At 42.4% G+C, this 25063-nt stretch overlaps 2 protein-coding genes across 2 annotated transcripts in view; both read left to right on the top strand.

Moving 5' to 3' along the window:
- Window positions 1–11478, top strand: part of RP1 (RP1 axonemal microtubule associated) — a gene marked incomplete at both ends in the record, with an annotated part of 175464 nt that extends 163986 nt beyond the window's left edge. The window contains 6 exons of the mRNA XM_082044556.1: window positions 923–988; window positions 3660–3738; window positions 3952–4237; window positions 5799–5877; window positions 8679–8754; window positions 11424–11478. Coding sequence (XP_081900682.1) covers window positions 923–988; window positions 3660–3738; window positions 3952–4237; window positions 5799–5877; window positions 8679–8754; window positions 11424–11478 — 641 coding nt within the window. The remainder of the gene's footprint in view (window positions 1–922; window positions 989–3659; window positions 3739–3951; window positions 4238–5798; window positions 5878–8678; window positions 8755–11423) is intronic.
- Window positions 11479–22354: 10876 nt separating this feature from the next.
- Window positions 22355–25063, top strand: part of XKR4 (XK related 4) — a gene marked incomplete at both ends in the record, with an annotated part of 224122 nt that continues 221413 nt past the window's right edge. Inside the window, one exon of the mRNA XM_082043845.1 lies at window positions 22355–23193. Coding sequence (XP_081899971.1) covers window positions 22355–23193 — 839 coding nt within the window. The remainder of the gene's footprint in view (window positions 23194–25063) is intronic.

Genomic DNA, 25063 nt, shown 5'->3' with positions numbered 1-25063 from the left:
GATGCTCTGTTTATGCATTTACTTTAAAAGGTTGTCATCTTCAATTAAATAACTGTAACCATTGCATAAATCACAAACAGCACAGATTAACAGGTGACAACTTCAGCTGAGAGAGACTTTTCTTCCTGGGCTCCCTCTATAGTCACTGGATGTTCTCCATTTCAGTGAAGTTCAAAGTGGCAACTCAGATGCTCTGACTCACATGCGAGCAGCTGCTCTCTCCATCTCTTTGATTATGAAGTCTGAAGGATTTGTCTCCCTAGTTAGTCTTTGTAAAGATCCCAAAAGGGACTGATGAGTCTGAGACTTACTAGGATTTCATCTATTAGGCATTTGTCATTAAAAAAAAAAAGTCAACTGACAGTAATTTTTCAACAATGTGCTACTGTTAAAAACAGCATAAAGCATAGGCACACTTTTCCCTAATTTAATGTAAAGTTGTCAGCATCACCAATGTTTATAGCTACAGGACAAAATTAAGGAAAAAGTTGAAAAAAAAATGTGAATGTTACTCTTATTGTCAAGTGTTTCAAATTTCAATTGCATCTGACTGCACATTGCTATGTTATCAAATAACTGCAAGGTTCTGGCACAGTCTCAACAGGATCTATTTCTGCTTGATATTGCAGTGGTTACATATCATCTTACAGTATTTTCTAGAAATATTTTGAGTGAGAGAAATTTACTGCACATGACTGCATCTATCTATGGTACTCATGGTGACACAGGGGACAGATCCCTTCTCTGGTCGTTGCAGAATGTCCAGCAGGGAGACAACAATGAGGTATTCTGTCTTAAAGTACTTTAAAATTTATCCCTTAATCCATTCTTGCACTACTTATATATTATTTTCAAATCTTCCTATATAATTAATATAGTTCAAGATTATAGTACTGAATAATTTTATTTTAGTCATTTCTAGTTGTCGTGGATGCTGTTGAATTGGGAGAACTGGACAAAGTTGTTCTTTTGATCAGCAGTAAAACAGGTAAAGTACTTTTGCTGCTCTCTAAAGTCAGTGATGTGAATCACACAACATCTTATTAAAGGCAGTGGAGTCACTGCCACAGTTAAATCCTGATTAATTTCTTTGGCTGGTTTTGCTGAAACACAATATTTTAAAAAGCAAAACCCTACAGTTTGACGCATTAAAATTCTTGGATCTAAAGGCTATCTCACAGTGCATCAAGAAAATAAACTATTCCTTGCCATAACCAAAAAAAAAAAAAAAAAAAGAAAAGAAAAATAAAAAAATTAAGATGATGAATAATTACAATCTGCTATTAGCACATGATTTATTAATAAGTGATCTAGGAGGATAATTATAACTCATGTAAGAAACTGGTATTGTTTAAATGTCCTTCTGCAATTCAGTTATTTCCTCTGTTTTCCCCAGCTGTTCTGTTTCCTCCCTATGACATTCAGAGGGAGATTTTACCCCTATTAGGCAAACAGCAGTTTGCCCATTAAAATCATCATAATTTTAACTTCTTCTTGCTTCATGCTACTAAGGAATATTCAAAGAATGAATTGTAAAGTTTTGTTTAAGTCCTTTAATTAAATTTGTTATATAATTGCAAATTGTTACTTACTATGTATTACAGTAGACCATTTTCAGAGAGTTTTCTAGGAAAATAAGAGTTCTGCATTTGCATTTTATCTTCCCCCGCCCTGGTCTCTTGGCTCCTTATAATAACCTTTAAGACTCACCGCTCAATTTCAACCAAATTGGTAAAACATATAAAAATGTCAAAGACATTTGTGCAGTATGTGTATATGTACATGTTGGCTGGTCAATGCACCCTGTGCCACAGCATGGTCTGCCCCGGGGCTGCAGAGGTGGGGAAGGGCAGGGCAGGGGAAGGGCAGGGAAGGGCAGGGAAGGGCAGGGAAGGGCAGGGAAGGGAAGGGCAGGGCAGGGCAGGGCAGGGCAGGGCAGGGAAGGGAAGGGCAGGGCAGGGCAGGGCAGGGCAGGGCAGGGCAGGGAAGGGAAGGGAAGGGAAGGGAAGGGAAGGGAAGGGAAGGGAAGGGAAGGGAAGGGAAGGGAAGGGAAGGGAAGGGAAGGGAAGGGAAGGGAAGGGAAGGGAAGGGAAGGGAAGGGAAGGGAAGGGAAGGGAAGGGAAAAGAAGGGAAGGGCAGGGCAGGGCAGGGCAGGGCAGGGCAGGGCAGGGCAGGGCAGGGCAGGGCAGGGAAGGGCAGGGCAGGGAAGGGAAGGGAAGGGAAGGGAAGGGAAGGGAAGGGAAGGGAAGGGCAGGGAAGGGAAGGGAAGGGAAGGGAAGGGAAGGGAAGGGAAGGGAAGGGAAGGGAAGGGAAGGGAAGGGAAGGGAAGGGAAGGGAAGGGAAGGGAAGGGAAGGGGACAGCCCCACCATGCTGTTGTTGGAGACCAGGACATATAGCTCCTTATCGTTTCCCACAGCTTCAATTGTGCAAGTTAACTGTGGTCATCTGTCTGACTGACAGCCATTGAATATGGCAATTGCACGTTGCCAAAGGGCTCCACAGAGAGTGTGACAGGCAAGGTTTTTCCAGTCAGGTTTCAAAACATGATTCATAAAGGAGGGACTTCGGGGCTCATTGGCTCTTTGTGTGTTGTCAAAAGAGGATTGGGCAGATGTATAATGCATTTCTTCCAAAGGGGCTAAAGCACTTTAGATTAGTAAGGGTGTCTGTATTGTATCTAGACTTGTTTGGCCTGAGACTAGTTTGGACCAAGACTTTCAACCAAAAACCCCCAAACACAAAATCTCTTTGGTGTATAAAGTCAGTTGTAGCCTGCAGGGCTGGTCAGCCAAGGCAGAACTTTGCTGTAATGCATTTATGTTTCTTCCAGTATCTGATTGGGTTTTTAAGATTGGGTGGTTTGAGATCCTTTCCTGAAGCTTCTGACTTTGTCCATGCACTGTCTGAGCAGGTCATGAGTGCAACATGATGTCCTGGATTCCTCTCCAGGAGCCTAAGCCTGTTAACTCAGGCTCCTATTGATAAAATTGAAGAGACTTGGACAGTAATAGAAGACATTGGGATGCAGTTTGCAGAACAGGGCTGAAGGGACAAATAATAGAAGGGAAAATGAATAGTTTTCATGACTAACTAGTGGCAAGAGATTCAGGCCAGTCTTATAGACAAGATGAAGCTGAAGCCCCCAGCAGAAAATTCAGAAGGAACTCTAAGTCAGAGAGCAATCTTTCTCAAACAGCAGGGGTATAGAGTAAGTTGCTGAATTTCCTTCATACCTGCCACCTAGTGAGATCCACTTTGTGCTACATGTGGAACACAGGTCCAACCCTCTTGTCAAACAGTCACTGAGAAGGAAGCACCAGACATGTATTTTTACTCTTCCTCCTTAAATGTGCCTGCTTAAGTCATGCTGAACCTTTTCTGCTTGCCTGTGCATGGACAGTGAGGACAACACTCCTTTGCTTCACTAAGACAAAGAAAATGCTTACACCTAAATTTCTAATTTGAGATTTTAAATAGGAACAAAATAAGGAATGCTATGATGATTCTAGGATTTTAAAGTCAATTGTTGGTATTCATAAATTAATTAATAAGTGATGTTTTAAAATAGTAGGAATTACACCATTATATTTACAACAAATTCTACATAATTCCTTGACCTGCAGTACATTTTCATTATATTTTATTTCCTTCTTTGTAGACTTCAAACTAGACATTAAAAAATTGCATGTGAAAGAAGCTCTAAAGGAGTATCCTATCTATGTATTTGAAGTGAATGAGTAAGTATATTATGAAAAGCTAGTACTTTTTTACTCATTTTATAGTATAATAGCTAAAAACACTGAGCGGGCATTGAATTAAAATTACTGTCACAGAGTAGTTCAATCAAATGATATTTTTGAAATAAGTGCATCTTTAACTGTCCCACATAAATTCGTAGGATTTTTTTCTGATTTACTTACCACAAAAACATACATGGTTTTGTTTTTCAGAGCATTTTCTGTGGATGCAGATAAGCCAGAAATACAGAGAGAAATCCCAGTATCTTTTGTTATTAGAGGGGACAAACAAAAGAATGACATAGATAACAACTTACATAAAGAAGGAAGTAAAGCAAGCAATCTGACAGAGTATACCATTAAAGTATACACAGGTGACCAAAGGGGAGCAGGGACTGATGCCAATGTGCATATTATTTTATTTGGGAATGAGGACAAATCTGAGGTATTTCAACTTTCTCAGTCACTGGAGCATCAAGACCCCTTTGAAAGAGGAAAGGTGAGTACACAGATTTTATAGGATGTGTCCATTGCTAGACTGGGAAAGGAAACTCTAAATCTATGCGGGATCTTCTTTATGGAACTTAAGGCATTTATCTGGTTTTCCACATCACTAGATGAGATATAGTCTCAGCTACCTCTGTGTCTCACCTTTTCACCAGAGTAACCAAGGGACATTTTACTTTTATTGTATCTAGTTGACCCTGTTGTTCTTCTTTCTTTTAGTCCCAAACACATCACCATGTTGCATCCACTTATCTACCCAGGTATGCATTTCCTTGATCTGAAATGCACAATAAGCATTGCCCATGCATGTGCATATTTGTGCAATATCCCTTGCGGTTGTATAAACTTTGAATATTGTGCTTGAGAATACATCAGTCTCTTACATCCCATCATCTTACTTTGCCATGGAAACTGATGCTGTGAGCGTCACTGAACGTATAAACCTATAACCAGATAAAATGGAACTATGCACATCAACCTGATTCTGATATCCATCACGCTTTAGGCTCTTCAGAGACCACCAGTTCAGATACAGATATTTGCATAAGAATGCTGATTCTCTGCATGATGTCCTAGTACCTCAGCAGAATGTTCTCCTTCTTCAATAAACACAATACTCTGCCAAAGGAATTGCTCCATTTGCTCACCACCTGTGCAATGGAGTATAATGATGGTTACCCTTAGGTAGTAAGAAATAAATGTATTTTCCATATCTTTGTCCTGTGGATTTCACAAAAGGTAATGACTCAATAATTAAAATTCCAGTTAAAATACATTTCTTATGAGATGTATCTCTTTATCTCCGGCAGTACTAAACTTCTTTTCACTTTCAGTTGGTCCAAGTTTCTTCAACCAGGATGTCTGTTAATATCCTCTGAAAGATTTTTACACATGTATTGTCTTCTATACTGAGGAGGTTAATGAATCTAGTTACCTGTAGGCACAAGGAGGAAGTCAGAAAGTATCTTGAGCAGTACTACCTTTTGCTTTGTACTGCACAGGTGATGTCATTGCTGTCTGAAAAAGATGAGCAGGTACATAAAAATCCAGTTAGCAAACCATATAAGTCAATGGGTAGCCAGTGATGTCAAATGTTTTATGAAAACAAAAATCTGTAATATGAAAGAAGGTAATATTTTAAATTAAAATATATAATATTTGAGAGACAGAATGGTACATGTAATAAAAGCCTTTATCTTTTATGTTTTTGAATGTGTATTTATGTATCATGTACTGAAAAATTTTAAAGTCTGTATCAGTTGAGAATTTATAAGAGACCAAAATTATTTTTCTGGTAGATGAAAGTCAGGAAAGTGGTATAGATTGTGATACTATAAGTTGAAAAGTTAAACCTTTGTGCTTAAACTGATACTTAGTAGGAGAGGATCTATATCACAAATCTTCAGTAAGAAAAATAAATCACAGCACATGTCAGCCACCTGTTTTGAACTGGTATTACTACATTTGAATTAGTATCAGAACTTATCTAAACAAATGTAAAAGTTTCCAGACATTGGCATGTTATTTTTAATACCTGTATTTTAATGTTAAAGGTTGATACATTCAAGATTGAGACAAAAAAATTAGGAAGCCTATATTCAATTGAAATTGGTCATGATGGGAAAGGATTTGGTGAGTATACTGCATGTGTTCCATAGCCTTGTAAAAATCTGCTTAAAGATCTGCCTGACATTTGGAAAGGTTTTTGAGGTCATGCTACTGCTACAGCTAGCTAACACAAATCTGTGTACAAACGAGGTCAATTAGACTGCTCTTGCTTACCCCCGCTTTGTCCCTATCACATTTCCCTTGACTTTACATTGAACTTTTTTTTTTTCTAACAGAGATGTAGTTAGCATAAACCTCAGAAGGTTTTATCCTTCAAACATTGTGCAGCAAAACCTCTCATTAGATGTCTTAAATGACATAGGACTGATTTTTCAAACAGCAGGCTAAACTTTCCATGCTTTAAACATTATCTAAGAAATGTTTGGGCAAGCTTAAGACTGATCAAAACATGCTCTATCCCCCTCTGGCACACGTAAAGCTTTCCTTCTTGGGAAAGCTACACTATGAGGGGAACACTAGTGTGTACTGATGTTTATTTAGGATGTGGCTACAGTACATACGCACACATGATGATGGAAACTGTTTCTATGTACACTGTATTACATATAAGCTCTAAAACATGAATTTAAAAAAAAAAATATGTGAGACTAAAGTGTATAATATTTTGAGCTTACACCTAGAGGTGCTAAAAAAATCTAGAGATATACAAATAAATATAAACGGAATTTGCATGCAATGTACAGTTTGAGTCAAAAAGGTCTGATTGTATTGAGATACTCTAGTCGGGTGTATTTTGCTTAAACTATCTAAAAGAAATAGATTTAGGTTTAAGAAAACCTGACTGATCTGAGTGCATGAGACACTATGAAGTGGAAAAGGTTTATTGTATCTAGGATGAAGCAAGCAAAATGCTGCAAATAGCAGTTCTTCTTTAGGCAAAAGTTGAACAGGATTTTTTCTAACTACCCACTCACGTTATACATGCTATGGCATTGAAAACTCAAAAAGAAAAACATCAAACCTCTTGAAATACCTATAATAAATAAAATCCTCCTTCTGACTTCCATGTTATTCGTGTTAGCTGCTTTACATGCACACAATTCAACTTAGAACCAATCTGAGAAGGGAACTCAGAGTTGCACAGAAGTCCACAGGGGATAAATAGGTTGAACTTTTGATTCCTGGATCCCAAACTATCAACAACATGAGTATCTTTCCCCTTTGTGTCCTGATCAACATCACATAGCTGTTAATACTGCTTTCCTAGCACAGCTGGTATGCGTTGATCCATCTTACATCCATGACTACCTTCCTTTAAATTTTTCTCTGGAATTATCTCCAAGCATTTTTTGGCACATCAGCTGTTATCCTCACAAGCACCCTCAAATGTAACACCTCTTTGAAATGTTTCATCTGTTTGCTAATCTTTTCTAGCTGCCTCTAGATTTCTCCACACCTGGAGGTTTCACTGAGGTCTGCTGGAGTTTTGTCAATAAAGGATAAAGCATTAGATCTTAAACTTTTCAACAGAGCAAACATACCTTTATATTCATTTGTAAAGTGTCGTGTAAATTTGAGAGACTGTAAAATTTTATTGCTGATAATCTTGACTCTGAATTACAGAGATTTCATGAAAGGTCATATATTCCAAGTAGAATGTATGATATATTAAACTGTTCGCAAGATTGCATTAAAGAAGCTCCAAAAGTACTTCACAATATCAATAAATGACTTGTGAATGGAAGATGAAAAATGTAGACACCTTTATGGCTTAGTACTACTCAATAATTTTTTGCGAATAACCATGAAAAGTGAGAAACATTGCTATGCCTTTAAGTTTTATCTAAATTGGTACAATTTGCAAATATTTTTCTGTTGCACTTTTAGCCTACTTACAAACAAATATATTTTTATGGGTTTTAGCCTACTTAGTACTTTGTCCAAATATTTGAAAACCTAAAGAATGTGTTAGAATATAGTATTTTATCTCTAGGATGTGCAAAAAATACCAAAAGGTTTTAAGCTATTAGCAGTATGATCCTAATTAGTTTTCAAATGTTCTCATTAAGTATTTGCATTAGCAAACATGGCTAAAGATATCAGCACAAACATTCTATATCTATAATAAAGTTTTATTTTTAAAATCTTCATATTTTAATATTTATGAAATAAAATTCAATAGCACAAGAATGAAGGTATTTTTTTCACACAGCAAAATAGGAGATTATAGCAGAATCTTAAATACATTTTTAAAGCTAAAGCAGATATGAGTGTTGGCCTAAATGAAGATGCTATTCTGAATCACTAATGCTGGAGAAATATGGACATGAGAAGCATTCGGATACAACACTTGGTTTATATAAGTATAAATATATTAATTATAAAAGAGTAGTAGAATTACTGGTTTTCTGTTGAGTTATCACTGAAGACATTACATCTACTGATAAAGTCTATCTATTTTTATTGTTTTGGTGGACACTGAACATCAAAGCCCAACAGGGGTGTACTTTGAGTGCACTTCAGAGTACTGAAAAGGGCAAAATGGGATTTCAAGAATGTATTCAATATTACTATGCACTCTGTTTTATTTGTCTTACTACCTGTTCTGTTCTATATTGAAAAATTAGTTAAGTTGTAATAAAAATCTTCATTTTTGTTTTCTGTCAAATACATCAAAGATCTTCTCTGTAAAACTGAGAAGTTTGGTAGTAATTTGAATCATCTACATTTCAGTTTTATTATTGATATTGAATAGATTTGGTACTGAACCACACAGGGTTTGAAAATGAAATCAGAAACTTTTCTTATGCTTTATTTGTGGATTGGATATATTAAATTTGGTCTTTTTTTTTTTCCTTCTACAGCAAGTGGTTGGTTTCTGGAAAAAGTAGAAATCACAGATACATCTAGTAATTCAGTTTATTGCTTCAGCTGCAACAGGTCAGTAGATCAGTTATTTATCACTCTGTAGGTCCTGTTTTCCTTTTAACAAGAATTAGTAGCAGTCTTTTCAGTCTCTCAGTTGTTCCTCTTCTCATTTCCTAAAACAGTAAGAATTTTTTAACCATACAGTGTTCCTATCAGTCCATCCCAGTAACTTTTGAGCCTTTCAGCCAATTTCAAACTAATTTGTCAGATGAATATTTAGAAGAAAACATCATACTTTTCCAAGTTATTAAAACTGGATGACTGTAGGAGGGAGAGACACTATTTAGTGCCTTTGCCAAGAGAAAATATTAGTATGCCATTTGCAAGAGGAATAATCTGTCTGCTGAACCATTACACAAGTATTAGTGCATATGTAGCTCTGACAGGCATATCATGGGTATGCAAACAGGCATGGAAGGGAATCAGAAATATGGGATGGTGGGAGGATGATCAGATAAGGCAGTACAGATACAAAACTGGAGAAAAAGTAATGTATTTATTTTATGAAGCAAAAGCAACATTAAAATCGTTCTGTTTCAGTACCTACTTAGTATGGGTTTGAGATATGTTCAGCAAATAGGGTAAAAATAAAAAAAACTTTTTATAATGTAAGAGGATAATGATCCAAAAGTAGATATTTATTTGGATAAAGGGGTGCTGGGGTAAAGGGCTTCTAATGTACAAAAAGATCCACTTCAGTCTGCATCAAATTGAAACAATACACTTTCAGAAGTTGGAAATTAAATTGAAAGCTATATTTGGAGTGACTGTTCACTACAGTTTACAGCTTAATGAATTTCATAATAAGCAGCAGAAGCAAACAAAATTCCTATGTTCCTGAGTGTAAAATGGATTTTTAATGCATCTGGAGATCAGAAAAGTGTGAAAACTTACAAGTTCCCTATATCTAGAAAGATGGATGTTACCTGCTCTGAGAACAGAAATGTTAGCCAAGAATATTTAATTTTATCCCTCCTCTAAATGTTTTTGTAAACTTGGCAATTCATAGAAGCCAAATCCCAACCTGCACCCAAAAAAGCAACATTTTTTTAGTTCTTGGATAATCAGTTGGACTCTACAGTCTAAGTCGTGAGAATATGAGGCTATTAGCAGTTGCAACAACACTAAACTTCTTCTAACAACATTAAGCTTCCCTTCACTGAACTTCTTCCGACCACATTCTTAGGTACTATCTAATCTTCTAGATACCTAAATTTAGGTTAGTGGACATGAGCAAAAGTCCTTAGACCACAATATCACTCATGTTCCTAAAACAATCCATGATATGATTTTCAGTTGATGTCTCTCCACCTCTTTTCCTGGTAAGAATTCTTAGACCACACCAGTCAGAGCAAGGTTCTCGAACAAGATAGCTTTCAACAAACATTTTTTCCCCGACACTTTTTTTTTTTCAGTTTTATTTAAAGTTTTACAGTAAAGCCACAAAGGCTTGTAAGAGACCCAATTGGAGCAAGAACTTGAATCACGTCATTGATGTTGGGGAATGACTGACACAAATTGATTCTACAGATTGCTGACTAGGACATTTAACTGGGCCCTTGGTGGGTTAGAGTCATGTTCTTACCTCAGTATATACCTACTTACTCCAAATGGAAGAATTTCAGTAGGAGAGATTAGGAGGCCCACCCCAGAGTACTCAGTGACCCAGAGGCATTGGGGCACCCTTCAGACACAGGAAGCTGTAAATTCATGTCCCTGTTCCAGCTCAGACATGGAGCTTCTCATTTCATAGACAACTGTGTAAATAGGGAATGGGTTCATTCCCTCACAAAGACTCCTCTGATCCAAATGCTGTCTCTAAAAGGTACGCATCACTGAGAAACCTGAAAGGGGGTGGGCATCCTTTACTAGCCTATTTAATAGGTTACATGTCACACTTTTTGTTTGCTCTGGGACTTCCATGAGCAATTTTATCTGCCAAGATTAGTTGTGTTTCTGCCTGGAACTGTTTAGCTTCAGCCATCTCTTGCAGCTGTTCAATGGAGCAACTTCAGATGTGAGATACATTAATGCTGTACTGGCTGGGAATCCTTCCCATGCTCACTCCTTAGTAGACATCACATCAGTCTGTCATACGCCTTGCAAAAGTGTTAGAAGCTTTTTAATGCTCTTTGGAAATTAATATCATTGCCTTAATGGTTCCAGTTAACATCAACCTACCCAAGCTTTGGACTCAGCCCTATTTCCCACATAGTCAATAGTAAAATTTCCACTGGGTCTTACAGAGCAGGGCTTGGGCCCACCATGCAACTCAGTGTTTTGTGAACCAACACGGAGATACGAGAAATAAACAGTCCCGGGAATGGAATACATGAAGAATAACTTGCTATCGCAGAACAGGTTTCCTTACTCTAAATTATCCTGATTTTATGCTGCTCAATGAAACAGTCTACTTGCCACCTATATGACTAACAAATAAAATGAATGTATATTTCATAAATATATTCATAAAGCTAATTAAACTTTTAAATTATGCATATATGGATACTAAAGAATAAATAAATCAGTATTTTCTTCAGGTTGGTTACTGCTTCTGTAGAAACCAATATAAAAAATTCTCCTAGAAATCTAAAGGTGCAGAAGCAGGTTTTCTCATTTCTCTATTTGTTAAGTTTTACAGGTGCTGTGTCTATGACAGGTTTTTACGTTCTTTCCTTAAGGTGGCTTGCTGACGATGAAAGTGATGGCCGCACCGTAGTGCAACTTTATGCATAGCTGCTTGATTTCTGATTCTTTCTGTGTGTTACTTCTCCAAATTCATGCTGATTTGATTTACTTGTATTTTATAATGCTGAAGGTATTGTAATTACTGTGAAGGAATGTCAAAACAATGCATTAAAAACATGACAGTAAATTAAACATGTGTAATGTGAATACCACATTCCAATCATATTAGAGATGCTTGAAAACTTTGCATGACTGAAATTTAGAAAGAGAAATTTAAATCTGTAACATGCTTCCGTGGACTTGATCTGAGCATTCATAATGGTAGATGTATTTAATGACATAATAAAACTGTTCTGTTGCAGTAATAATTTTGGGGTAAGTTAAATTTAGGTCTCATGTCAAATCTATCAATATTTATTAATCTGATAAATCTGTTTCAATTTCAACATTCCTAAAGCTTAGATTTTCTCAAAATAATTGTCCAAACAAACCTCAGAGCTCTTCAGACTTACCATATATTTTTTCCTTTTTCTAGAAGCCCATAATAGAGAGTAATAAATAATCTGTTATTCAGGAGCTCACCCTGTGTCAGTAAGCCTCCCACTGACATTTGATTGTAAAATCTTGTCACTGAGCCAGAACCTCAGCTGAGAACCTTTAAATCCAAAGGGTCTCCTAAGAGAAGCTGTTATCAGTAACACTGCAACAGCTTCCTGGCAGCCTTAGGCATCTCCTGCTCAGCTTGATGACTTTTGCAGTGCCCATTCTTAGACATCTAAATGGCTTTCCAGTGCTATATGTATGAATGCCTCTAGTTAAAAAAAAAAAAAAAAAAAAAAAAAAGCCAAATTATTTTTGAAAATGCACAATAAATAGAAATGCACAAATTAATGTTTGGTTTGGTAGGCTTTGACATTGCCAGAATTGACTCAGGAAGGGTTTAGGATACAGAGGAATCTGAAATGAAATCATGACTTGTACACCACCTGAAGTTTCCTGTGTGTGATCAGAATACAAATATTTTATATAAGCTACACAGGCCATCCCTCTGTTTAATCAAAAGCTTCACCTTTAGTTTTAGAACTTAGAATCTCTATGAAGATCTGAATTTTAGACCTGTTTCACCCTCAAGGCACTATCATGTTGTGTAGCAGCAATGTGCTTTCTATAATTATAAGAATTAAATGAGTTTATAATCTGTGCTGATGAAACATCGTCTGGCTGTCTTTTTAATATGTTTAATGTTTATTTACTCATATTATTCTGTGAAATGAGTAATGTTGACTGATATCTGTACGGATGGTGTGATTTCAGTTGTTACTTGGACACACACAAAAATACTAAACACAACAATGGGTCTCGGAAAGTAATTTAATTTTTATCTACCTTATACGTCATCAAAGGGAGAGCCAATGTAAGGTGTGGATGTGATGAGAGAGAGCAATGGAACAGTCAATTTCTTCTAAAAGTGCTCTTTTTGCTCACACTGCTACCACGCACACTGGAATGGATTTGAAATTGTATCCCCAGAGCACACAGTTCACTTACTTAGTATCAGTATTCATTACACTGAATCACTTTGTTGTGATCTATTATGTGATTTGTTTCATTATTATGTCTTTCATTAATAGTTTGTAATACTAGCTCTCTTTGATGCCATTTCTGATTTACCAAGTGTAAATAATGCCTTCCTAATCTGTTTTTCCTTACTAAGAGCAGATGCCCTCCTTCAGCAGCTGCTTTCCATACTTGAAAATTATTTTCTTTACCTATACAGTGTATGAATGAGGTTTTGGATCCAGAGCCATGCAAACATTTCAACCCTTTCACTAACAGGACCACCAAAACAGGGGGCTTCATTACAAGAGCATCATGGGTTCTTGCAACACGTATTACTAGGGGATTACACTTTGATAAGAAAATAAAAAATAACATAGAACCCCCTTCTTGGGTCTTGTTTGGAAGACATGCCAGGTAGCATATTTAGCTTGTGACTAGTACCAAATCCCCAGCTTGCCTCTTCCACATGGTACACAGTGATGCTGCTGTGCTTGGCACAGAAGTCATTTCATCTCTGTCACTTGCAAGTGGGACAATTTTTGGACAAAATTATATTACAGAGGTGCCACCTCCTGTGCACTCTGCTGTTTCTGCACAGCAAGGTTGCTGCCTTGCTTGTTTGCTCTTATCACCTGTCTGCCTATGGAGAACCTGGGCAGATATTGACACCACTGGTGGCTCCATGGGGTCTAGCATGGCACAAAGACTGCCTTGGTCAACAATAAACCCAGGCATTTGACACCCATGGGAGCCTTGGAAAGACCAATGAGATAACTCAGCTGGAAGAGGCAAGGCTGTAGTAGAGGGAAGGGTAATACTTCTGCTGCAGAGAAAGCCTGGGGCTGGATGCTAAAATTTAGACCATAACATAGACTCTTAGACATAAGTCTGAAAGCATCCATTAAGGGTCCAGTATTAGTTAACTCTATCTTTTTTCCTTAAACCCTTCTCCTTCCCCTTAGCCCCATGCAGCATTACAGGTTCCAGGAAGAGTGTCTGGAAAGCTCCCTGGCACAAAAGGGCCTGGGGCTGTTGATTAACAGCCAGCTCAATATGAACCAGCAGTGTGCCCAGGTGGCCAAGAAGTCCAAGAGCATCCTGGCTTGTATCAGGAATAGTGTGGCCAGCAGGACTAGAGAAGTGATTATGCCACTGTACTCGGTGCTGGTGAGGCCCCACCTTGAATCCTTTGTTCAGTTTTGGGCTCCTTATCATGAGTACATTGAAGTACTAGAGAGAGTGCAGAGGAGGGCGACGAAACTGGTGAGGGGCCTGGAGCACAAGTCTGATGAGGAGCAGCTGAGGGAACTGGGGCTGTTCAGCCTGGAGAAAAGGAGGCTGAGGGGAGACCTTATCGCTGTCTACAACTACCTGAAAAGAGGTTGTAGCATGGAGGGTGTTGTCTTCTCACAAGTAGCAAGTGATAGGACAAGCGGAAATAGCTTCAATTTGCACCAGGGGAGAATTAGATTGGATATGAGGAAGAAGTTCTTCATGGAAAGGGTTGTCAGGCATTGGAACAGGCTGCCCATGGAAATGGTGGAGTCACCATCCCTGGAGGTGTTTAAAGGGTGTTTAGATGAGGTTCTTAAGGACATGGTTTAGTGGTAGAATAAGGATATGGTTGGACTCAATGATCTTGAAGGTCTCTTCCAACCAAAATGATTCTATGATTCTGTGATTCTGTGATGCTATGATTCTCCTGGTGTGCTTTTATGTATGTTATTAGGTAGATCTAGGTGACATATTTCTTCCCATTTAAGCCCTTAAATGTCTCATTTTCTATTGCTGATTATGTTAAGGATTTGAAAAAAAAATACAACCATGTTCTGACTGGCTCCTTGGACAATTTAATATTCTCCCAGCAACTCCAAGTACTGCCTTGCTAAAACTCATCATACAAAAGAAAAGATTGCCTCATTTTAAGTACATAACAGCAGTTCTATTGCATCTATCCATCCCGTAGTTTGTCAGTTGTGGAAATAGAATGAGAATAAGAAAAAAGGAAGTACCAAGTGGTCCTCTGAGTTCCTTTAAAAGTCTTGGTGAATACCACCTAGTCCTGGTGGGTTGTTAGTATTTATAAATGTGTTTGCAAATACAAACATACTCTGCCCATACATCACCTAAATGTGGTCCCTTAGAGTTCTTCTTGAAGAAAAGAAGTAGTCTGGAAAAGCCCATAAACTGCTTCATACTGAGCAGTGCAAAGCAGTGTCATAACTCGCTGGGCTGCAGCTGGATCTTTGTTTTACAATTCTTTTGGTGAATCAAAAAGGGGAAAGAAAATGGGACTTTTCATTTTCTTCTTCAAACTTTTGAAAGGTCTTAATTACATCTTAAAATTCAGTGTCATAGGCCTGTCCCCCCCCCACCCAAAATGCTTTACCCATTTATCATGAAATGATTGGTTGTTGGCTGGCTGCACAGTGGCAGTGAAAATGTTGTCAGCATTGTAGAAAGTCTGGTTGCGAGCTTGCTTTCTGTGATGTCTTCCTGTATGTCTGTCTTCTGCTATCATTTGTTATATATTTATGTCTATCTTTGATAATATTTTTAAATATATACTATGAAGCAACATCAAAGGTAACCAACATCTGTTTCTAAATAATAAATGTAAATTTAAGAAATTGTGAGTTAAATCTTTCAAAAATTGTAAGAAATAATTTATTTTTTCATACATAATATTACAGTCAGTGTGCTGTCTTCAAGGTGGGGCTTTTCTCAGTCATAAACCTGGATAAACCTGTGTCGAGGGTTTAGATTGCAGGGTGACAATAAAACCCTGGCAGATGTATTGTTAACCTCCTTTCCCCCCCACTTCCCCCTTTTTGCCCCTCCCTCTCCCGCCTTCCCACTAAGGACAGGCGATCGAGAGGAAAAGAAGGACAGAGAGAAGAGAGTTGGAAAAATTAAAAATGTTTTACTAATGCTACTAATAAGAATAGAGAAAATAATACAAAATATACAAAACCAATCTTGAAAGTCCCAGCAACTGCAGAGCCGGCACCCAAAGTCCTGGACTAGCCTCTGCAGCCAAGCGGAGCTGGATTCAGTCTTTCACTAGGCCTCAGTTCGCAGGGATGACTAGCAAGGTCCTCTCCTAATGTCGGCCATAAGCAGAAGGGAAAAGGGACGAGATCCTTGTGATCTCCCACTTTTATATGAAGTATTCACGTGAATGGAATGTTATACACAGTTGGTCAGTTTCTTGGCCACCAGTTTCTCGTCGCCCCTCTCGCAAGATGTCCATCCATGCTTATTAATAGCTTTGCATTCCATTGCTATGTTTACCAAAACATGTATCTGGTTCTCCAGGAAAATGCAGCTAATATGAAAGCTTTAGCTGACAGGCAAATTCACTAAAAGAGAAACTTGTTTTTTAACAAAACCGGGACAACCTGGAAACAATTTACCTATTTGTTAATGTTTAGACATTCTGGAAATGTAACACAAGAAGCTATAGCCCCAATTCAGCACAAAATGTTAATATGTGCCTGAAATGTAAGCATACGCCTAAAACTTCAGTATATAAACAATCTCACCAAGTTTGATGTATAAGCTGCTTAAATTTAGGTGTGCACCTAAGAGCCCTGATGTGTTGAATCTCCTCCTTTCCAGATGTCATGTGGTGAGGGTATGTGTGTTGGCATTTTCACACAAACCTTCACATGCTACAGAAAAGAGATTTATGTGTAAGAAATACACATACTAGTATCAGGATGTTAGAAAGCAAAGGAGTTTCTGAAACAAGGAGACATTCCAGAATATTCTTTGTAATTGTAAAATCAGGCTAACATATGGAGATACTCGATTCATGCTTTTTTTCTCAATTTTAAAGGTAAGTTTATACTTTCAAAAAGTTTCTGTGTGAATCTGTATGTAGGCCTATAAATAAAATAAGCTAAAGCAAGCAAGCAGTAGCTGATGATATTTTTAAAATACATATATATATATGTATTATTTTTATATTGATTTTCTAAAGTGCACTAATTTACCATAGTATTTCTGATTTTTGCTTATGCTAACTTGCTGAAATATTTGCTTTATTGAGAGGAAATGCCTTCTCCCTTTGCAATGAAGTATCTCAGTTATCAGAGCGTGTGCCTGTTGGGAATTAAGCTCTTTGGGCAAAAAGGCAATTAAGTACTTTAGTGTGTAAATATTAAACATATGGTCTGTATTACAACTTTCACTGACACCTCTATGTATAGTTTAAACATGAATCTGTTGAAAACATCTAAAACTTTTGAACAGTTTGTAGAATAACTCTCACTTGCTGCTTCTAAAGAAATGGATTGCACATGCATGTGTGCCTGAGGGCACTGTTTTAACATGGAAAACTAGGTAAAGTCAGATGTGTGGAAGAAACTGTAGTCAGACCAAGTCAGAGTGAATGAGAAAATAGGTGTTGATCAGATTCTCCACCAGGTCACCCCAGCTTTATGTCATACACATCAAGACAGAAAGAAACACAGTGCAGGAAAAGGCACCGGGTGCCTTTGGAAGAGAAAAGAAGATGTCTATCAGAGGGCAGTTAGAAAAGAAAGAGGAGGGAAAAAAGGTGGAAGAAAGAGAGGGAGGGAGGGAGGAAGGGAGGAAGGGAGGAAGGGAGGAAGGGAGGAAGGGAGGAAGGGAGGAAGGATCGGAGGAAGGATCGGAGGAAGGGAGGAAGGGAGGAAGGGAGGGAGGGAGGGAGAAAGGGAGGGAGGGAGGGAGGGAGGGAGGGAGGAAGGAAGGAAGGAAGGAAGGAAGGAAGGAAGGAAGGAAGGAAGGAAGGAAGGAAGGAAGGAAGGAAGGAAGGAAGGAAGGAAGGAAGGAAGGAAGGAAGGAAATCTGGCAGATTCACTACATCTTCTGGAAGAAGTCACCAGAGAACTCCTTCATTTGTTTCTAAGAGGGGCTGCTGAGGAGCTCTACTTGGCAGGATAGACTGTCCCATTGCAAGCCCTGCCAAGATAGCAGTGTTCTGCCCTGCTCCTTCATGATGCAGAGCTGCTCCCCAAAGGACTGACTATGGTAAAAAGGGCAGGCTTTTGTGCCAAAATACTGCCATAGGGTGTCAAATCCAGGTACCATGAACTCATTCTAATGCTTCAGTTACTCTGAGCTAGAAAAAAAAATGCAGAAACATCAAGCACCAAACTGCAATTGTCAAAAGTACTGCCAAACAAAAGAAAATAGTTTGGGGAATCATTTGGAATTAACGTATGCAAAAATTGATTAAACCTGTAGAGTATGATGATATTCTAATGGTGAAAAGAGAGAATTACAAGCAAGAGTTTGAGTGAATTTTGATAGGGCAGTCTATACGATATAGGTACAGAAGGTTGGGAAAAATATCATTGTTAGGAACCTGAAGAAATAAAAAATACTTCAGAGTAACGATAAGAGAACTGGAACCAAGAAGCATATTTCCTGGACTTCCAGGTTTGAGTTGATAGCAATCTACAGTGAAAAACCAGAAAGACAAAAAAAATAATCCTAAAGTAGGCAAAGGTGATGTGATTTTGGAGGAGAGGGGTTTGGGGAAGAAGTTGCAATTCAGACCAAAGCAAAAGCAGTACTTGTGATACCCATAAAAATGTTTTCTTTAAAGAAAAGCTGTGAAAAAGGAAACCAATAACAAAATCTCCTTCAGAGAAAAATCAGCATTACATGAGAAATGAATGTGTCTGTACTCGGTTTATGAAATATGTATTGATGTCTGTGATCACATTTTTGCCCTTCAATTATATTTTGTAATTAATAATTTCTGAGGTTTAGTACCAACACTGGCTTGGTGAATGCATGCTGGTTTTTACACCGTGTGTATACAAACTCTTCTGGCCCTGAAACAGCTCCATTGAAGTTATGCCAGTCTAGCAAAGAGGAAATTTGGTTCTGTTTCTTGGAAGCAATTTCTTCAGCACTTACATATTACTTGGGATGTTTTCCATTTGTTATCTTTTAAGTGAAAAAGACCAGAAGACATTCCTCTGGAAGTATCAAACACCCTTAAATTTAACTAAGTTTAAACGTTCATCTGTTGCACTGCCTTCATTTAACAGACAGCCATTGTTAGCCCGAAAATCAGTGGGAAAGAATATAATTCCCCTCAAAAATGTAACAGTAGCTGAATCCAAGAAGAGAAAAGCAAACCAACAAACCAAAAGAAACAAAAAAGGAGAGAGAAAAAAGGAGAGAGGAGCGGAGCGGAGCGGAGCGGAGCGGAGCGGAGCGGAGAGGAGAGGAGAGGAGAGGAGAGGAGAGGAGAGGAGAGGAGAGGAGAGGGACATGAGACAAAACAGAAAAATATAGGGCAGAAAGTGCAAAACTCTCCCCCTCACAACAAAATGTCTAGTGAATTGAACACTTTTCAGATTTACAGATCCAATCTAAAGCCCTCTGTGGTGGACTGGAGTCTTCCTGGGCAATGGAACAACTCCTGTAGTCAAATTCTGTCCCTGAGGGAAGCAGCTGAAGGTAAATATACCAGAAAATTTGTCACATACCTGGAGCAGCAAGGGGAGGATGTGGGGACACTTGGTCTCAGTAGTTACCTCCTCCAAGCAGTGGGGTAGCTTTAAGCAGGCTACCATGTCCTCTGAGGACGACACAGAGCTAGACTAACACCATTTATGTTCTCACACATACGCTGCATTGCTTATAGGTACATTCTGCCCTTTTAGTATGTTGGACATTTTCTCCTCCATTTTATTCCCTCCATCCTGAATCAGAAACCTTAAATTCCCTCTTACCCCATCCCAAGCAGTTTAGGTTAAGATTTCAGCTCTAAGAGCACAGCTGTTCCCCCACCACTAATGTATCACCCTTTAACCTCCATTACAAATTTGTAGCATCTTTGAGACCTTTGCATGTCAAACAGACTCAATTAAAGTAAGTTAAAGTGCACACTAAACCATTTTTTAAAAGATGTAACCATAAATAGAATCACTCTGAACACTTGTTGGTATGTATAAACTACCAACTTGCAGCTAAATTAGCTTCATTATTAAGCACCTTCTCTGCTGACAAGGTAATCTTAAGTGGGTATATTGTATTATATATAGGTGCTGACTGAATTATTAAAAGATACCCTGAGAAAGAAGCAATTTGCATTAAAAGTCTAAGGCAGTAAAGATCATATGGATTGTAATGAGAACAAAATTAATATGGGGTTACAAAAGGAATAGAACTAAAAGTACAGCTACACCACTGTAACAGCGACTGCAGAGCAAATGTGTATTATTTAAGAACCATTATGTGATGATGTAATTAAAGACTCTTGTAATGCGTGATAACATGCAAAATAACAAGCCAAGTTAATTTTATGTGTGCTCTTCACCTAGCACTCTTTGAATCATACGATAATGTATTGTGTATTCTTTTCTTGAAATACGGGGTACATACCAGCAAAAGCTAATTCAAAAATGCAACTTTATACTTGCCAGGTTCATTTAAGAGTTAGAAAGCAGATTTTTCAACTGTCATGTGATCTCTTCTCTTTAATTAATGAAGCTAAAGGGGCTATATTTAGTCACATAACGTAGCAGTGCCCTGTCACTGTCTCACTGGCATTCCTATTAAGATATTCCAGCAATGTGGCTGAGCTATCTCACTGCTCTATTTTAGGGAGGGAGAGGGCATGCCTACAAAACACTCCAGAGGTGCAAAAAAAAAAAAAAAAAACAGTCGAAGAGGTAAATCACTGACACATACGGCACGTTTGGAGATGCAGGACAGAGAGGGCAGAAGGGCCAAGGGTGCGTGGCAAACGGCCCTTCCCGCCCGCTCCCCGAGCCCTGTGCCCGGCAGTTTGGCATCGCGACCCGGGTAACTCCCAGGTGACTCCCGGGGGCAGGAGGCTGGTGGCTTTCAGGGGCCGGGGACCCACCCTACACCTTCTTCCTCCGCCGGACTCCGAGGGCGGCGGCTGCCGCGGGACGCGCCGGGGGATCCCGGCTGCTCGCCGAGGAGCGGCCACCGGCTCCGCCCGGGACGGCTCCCTCCAGGGACAGCTCCCCCCGGCCTCGCCGCTCGCCGACGAAGTTGAAAACTACAGGCGGGTCCGCCTCTGCAAGCGGAATACCCGTGCGAGCTTTGAGAATCTGCCGCGCTCCGGGGCCAGCCGGAGCTGCGAGGAAAGGGGCGGGGGCGGCGAAAGGCATCGTGAATTCGCCTGGTGAATTTTATACATAAAACGCGATTTCTCCAGGTGGCGGAGTAAAACGGGGTCTCCTCACCTTCCCCCAAACGCCTCTAAGAGAGCCTGAGTCATGGCATAATTCGAGAATTACACCTCTCAGTCGCATTTCACAAAGTTGGGGAACTATGACAGCGTTTCCTGCGGGACGGGCGGGGCAGCGTCCTCCCGCCCCGCACGGGACTTGCCGGCGGTTCCCGCTGGCCCGTGGCTCCCGCTCTGCGCGCCGGGCATCACAGCTGTGCTTCACCGCCGGTCCCGGTCTCCCGTCACTGCGATGGGGCGGCGGCGGATCCCTCCGATCCGAGAATCCCCCATCTCACCGAGTAGTCCGGGGGGGCGACGCCCTCCTTGCCGCCCCGTCCGCGTCCACCCGCGTCCCGCTACTCAACCCCCCCGCCGGCGGAGCAGACTCGCCCCAAGCCGCGCCGAGAATACCGGGAGGCGGCAGCGCAGCCGGCAGCGGCGCCGCGGCCCCGGGGGGCGCCGGCCACACCCCGCCTCTCCCCGCCGACCCCCTCCCTCGCCCCGTGGAGCAGCCGCCTCTCCGTTGCCGCCGCGCCCACCTTCCCAGGTCGGGCAGTCGAGCCACCGCCGGCCCCCATCGCCGCAGGGACGCGCTCCCGCACCCTCCGGGGCTGGGCCGGGCCCGGGCCGGGCCCTTCCCTCCCGGCGGCCGAGCGCCCCCTTCCCCGCCCCTGCGCCAGTGCCGGTGCCGGGCGGGGGGCGGTGGCAGCGAGGGAAGAGGGATGAGGTCATCCTCTTTCCCGGCGTCAGTCAGCTGGGTGGTGGCGGCAGCGGTTGCGGGCGGAGGCGGGCAGGGAGGCGGAGGCGGGATGCGCTGCTCCGGGCAGCGCTGCCCTGCCTGCTCCCGGCTCGGGCAGAGCGCGGCGGCGGCCCCGGCACCGCCGGCCCCCGCGGAGGCGGCGGCGGGGCGGGCGGGCTGAGCGCGGCTCCCCGCAGGCAGGCGGCGCTGCGGGCGCGGCCGCCGCGGAGGAGCCGCCCGCGGGCGCGCAGCCCGGCGCGGAGCGGGGACAGGGGACGCGGGGAGCGGCGGCTGCGGCGGCGGAGGGCGGGAGGCAGGAGGCAGGAGGCGGAGGAGGAGGAGCAGGGGGAGGCGCGGGATAAAGGAGCGCTCGCTGCTCCCGCTCGCTCTCCGGCGGGGCTGAGGGAGGCATCATGGCCGCGAAGTCGGACGGGCGGCGGAAGATGAAGAAGGGCGGCGAGGTGGCGTTCACGCCGTTGCAGAACTCCGAGCACTCGGGCTCCGTGCAGGCGCTGGCCCCGGGGCTGCCCGCCGGCGCCGGGCCGGGCGGCGGCAGCGACGACGAAGAGGCGCCCGGGGGCGGGTGCTGCAGCGGCGGCGGGGACGGCTCGGGCGGCGGCTCCCGCTCCTGCTGCTGCTGCTGCTGCGGCGGCGGCAGAGGAGGAGACGGCGGCGGGGGCGGCGGCGGGGGCTCCCGGGGCTCGGGCGGGGGTTCGTCCTCCCTGTGCCTGCGCCTGGGCAGGGAGCAGCGGCGCTACTCGCTGTGGGACTGCCTCTGGATCCTGGCCGCCCTGGCCGTGTACTTCGCGGACGTGGGTACCGACATCTGGCTGGCGGTCGACTACTACCTGCGGGGCCAGCGCTGGTGGTTCGGGCTCACGCTCTTCTTCGTGCTACTGGGCTCCCTCTCCGTGCAGGTCTTCAGCTTCCGCTGGTTCGCGCACGACTTCAGCACCGAGGACAGCGCCGCCGCCGCCGCCGGGCACTGCCCCGCCGCCGAGAGCAAGCTGCTGGTGAGCAGCGGCTCGGCCGCCGCGGACATCGACGCCGCTCGTCCCTGCACGCCGCAGCGGCAGGCGTCCACCGCCAGCAAGAGCAACGCCACGAACAGCAGCAGCAACAGCAGCAGCAACGCTGCTGGCAGCGGCGCCGCCGGTCCCCGAGCCGGCGGCGGCAGGTCGGCGTCCTGCGCCTTCTGTATCTGGCTCCTGCAGTCTCTCGTCCACATCCTGCAGCTCGGGCAGGTCTGGAGGTGAGGAGCCGGGCGGGGACGGCGCGGGGGCAGGGGCCGGGCTCCCCTCACCGCGGGGGATCGAGCCCGGCCGCGGGTGGGGCTGCGCGCGGCGAGCGGCCGCTTGTCCGCCGCGTGGGTCCCTCTTCGGGACAGCGCTCCCCGACCCGCCGAGCCGTGAGGGGACTCGGGGGTGGCCGAGCCCCCGCAGGACCGTGAGTGGCTGCGGGTGCGGGGTGTCCCGCCCCGTCGAGGGGTGCCCCGCCGGGTCCCTGAGCGCCCGGTGCCGCACGGGCGGCCGCCGCCCCGGAGGCGCCCGGCTGATGCAAGGTGCCCCAAACTTCCTGGGAAATCTGTGCCGGAGGCTACGGGGAAAAAAGGCAACAGGCGGGGAAAAGGGGAATGCCCCGGTAATGTGCGTCTCCCAGTCTCCTCACATGTGGCCAGGACAGCGATGCCGCCAGCAGGGAACTTGACAGCGAAGAGTTTCTTTTCAGAAACTGTTAATTAACGCCTCCCCCAGTTGTTGTGTCTTGATATTTATGTGTAAATATGCTGCGTGCAGTCTGCTTCTTGCTATGCGTATGCATGCTCGATATATGTGATGTAGTAAAGGAATGTCTTCTAAATCAAACTTTTGAGTAGCTGCTGTCAAAAATATCCACAAGAGACTTAATGTGTGTTACAGAAAGGATGTGCTGAAATAGGTTGTGGAAGGCGCTTATTGAAAAGAGAGATGACATCACAGTTTGCAAAAGTAATGTTTTCCTTTATTTTAAGCAATTTTCCAGGAAAGATTTCTATGTAGGCTGAATGGCCTGTAAATACATTTAGTGCTGCCTGGAAAGTGCAGAGTTCAGAATGCATAGTGTGTAAGGACTTAAAATTGCCACATATAATTGTGTAGATACTGTGTTGAAGAAGGTCATGCAGTGCGGCAGTGCACTAAATCAACAGCTGAAAATACTTTTGGGGTTTCTTGTCTGATGGGTGGAAAGGAATTGTCTCATGCTTCTGTTTTGGAAACACTTTTTTTTTTTTCACAATAATTTCATTAGAGAGTTTAATTTGTTGTTACCCTAAACTTCTAACTCTGGTCTTTTGGCCTTTTTAATCTCTGCCCCACCATTTTGGACAGGCATTGTCTTTGCTCTGTGTTAGCGAACTATCTAGTACTGCTCATTTCTGCTTGTGCATCAGGGCATCCAAGTGCTGCTAAATAAGAGACTGAAGATATTGGGATGGCATCACTAAGTATCTTTCACTTCCAGACTCTTTCATTTATTATAACAAACACAATTTTCTAAACTTCTGAAACTAACTCAGACTTACAGGTGTGCTCGATATTAACTATGACACAATCTGAGAGGGAAGCAGAATTCTGAACAAAAAGTGATGCTTTGTTCTGGGTCTTGAATACTTCTATGCTCCTGTATGCTGTAGCTTCACATCTGAACACAAGTCAAATTTAGGACTTTCTGAAAGAGATGGTTTTTTTATGTAGTGTTTAGTACTGGTCCTGCAGAGACAGAAAAGTAGGTACTATGGCTCAAATTGTACATAGACATTCATGTTGATTCTCATCTGTACAGAAGACAGTGTGTATCATGCTGAGTGACACAGAAGAGAGTTTTACAAAGTCTGGCATCATTATTATATTGGAAAACACAAAGGGCAGGGCTTTGGGTGGAGCAGGGTGCACCTGATACTGCACAGCACTTCTGTCAGATGAGGTGGCTGGGATTTAGAGCTCTCCAGCTGCTTGCTTTTTGATGAAGCACAATCTTTAGAAGAAGTTGGGCTCCTTACAAGACCACCTAGTCCTCTGTATTTAATGCTAGCTGAGCCTTTTTTGACCACGTGTAGCTTTTCTTCATGTTTTATGTGCAAT

The sequence above is a fragment of the Streptopelia decaocto genome (genome assembly GCF_964273445.1).
Source record: "Streptopelia decaocto genome assembly, chromosome: 2".
Classification (NCBI taxonomy): domain Eukaryota; kingdom Metazoa; phylum Chordata; class Aves; order Columbiformes; family Columbidae; genus Streptopelia; species Streptopelia decaocto.
Note: the sequence above shows the minus strand (reverse complement) of the source record. Positions and strands in the feature narration are given on the sequence as shown.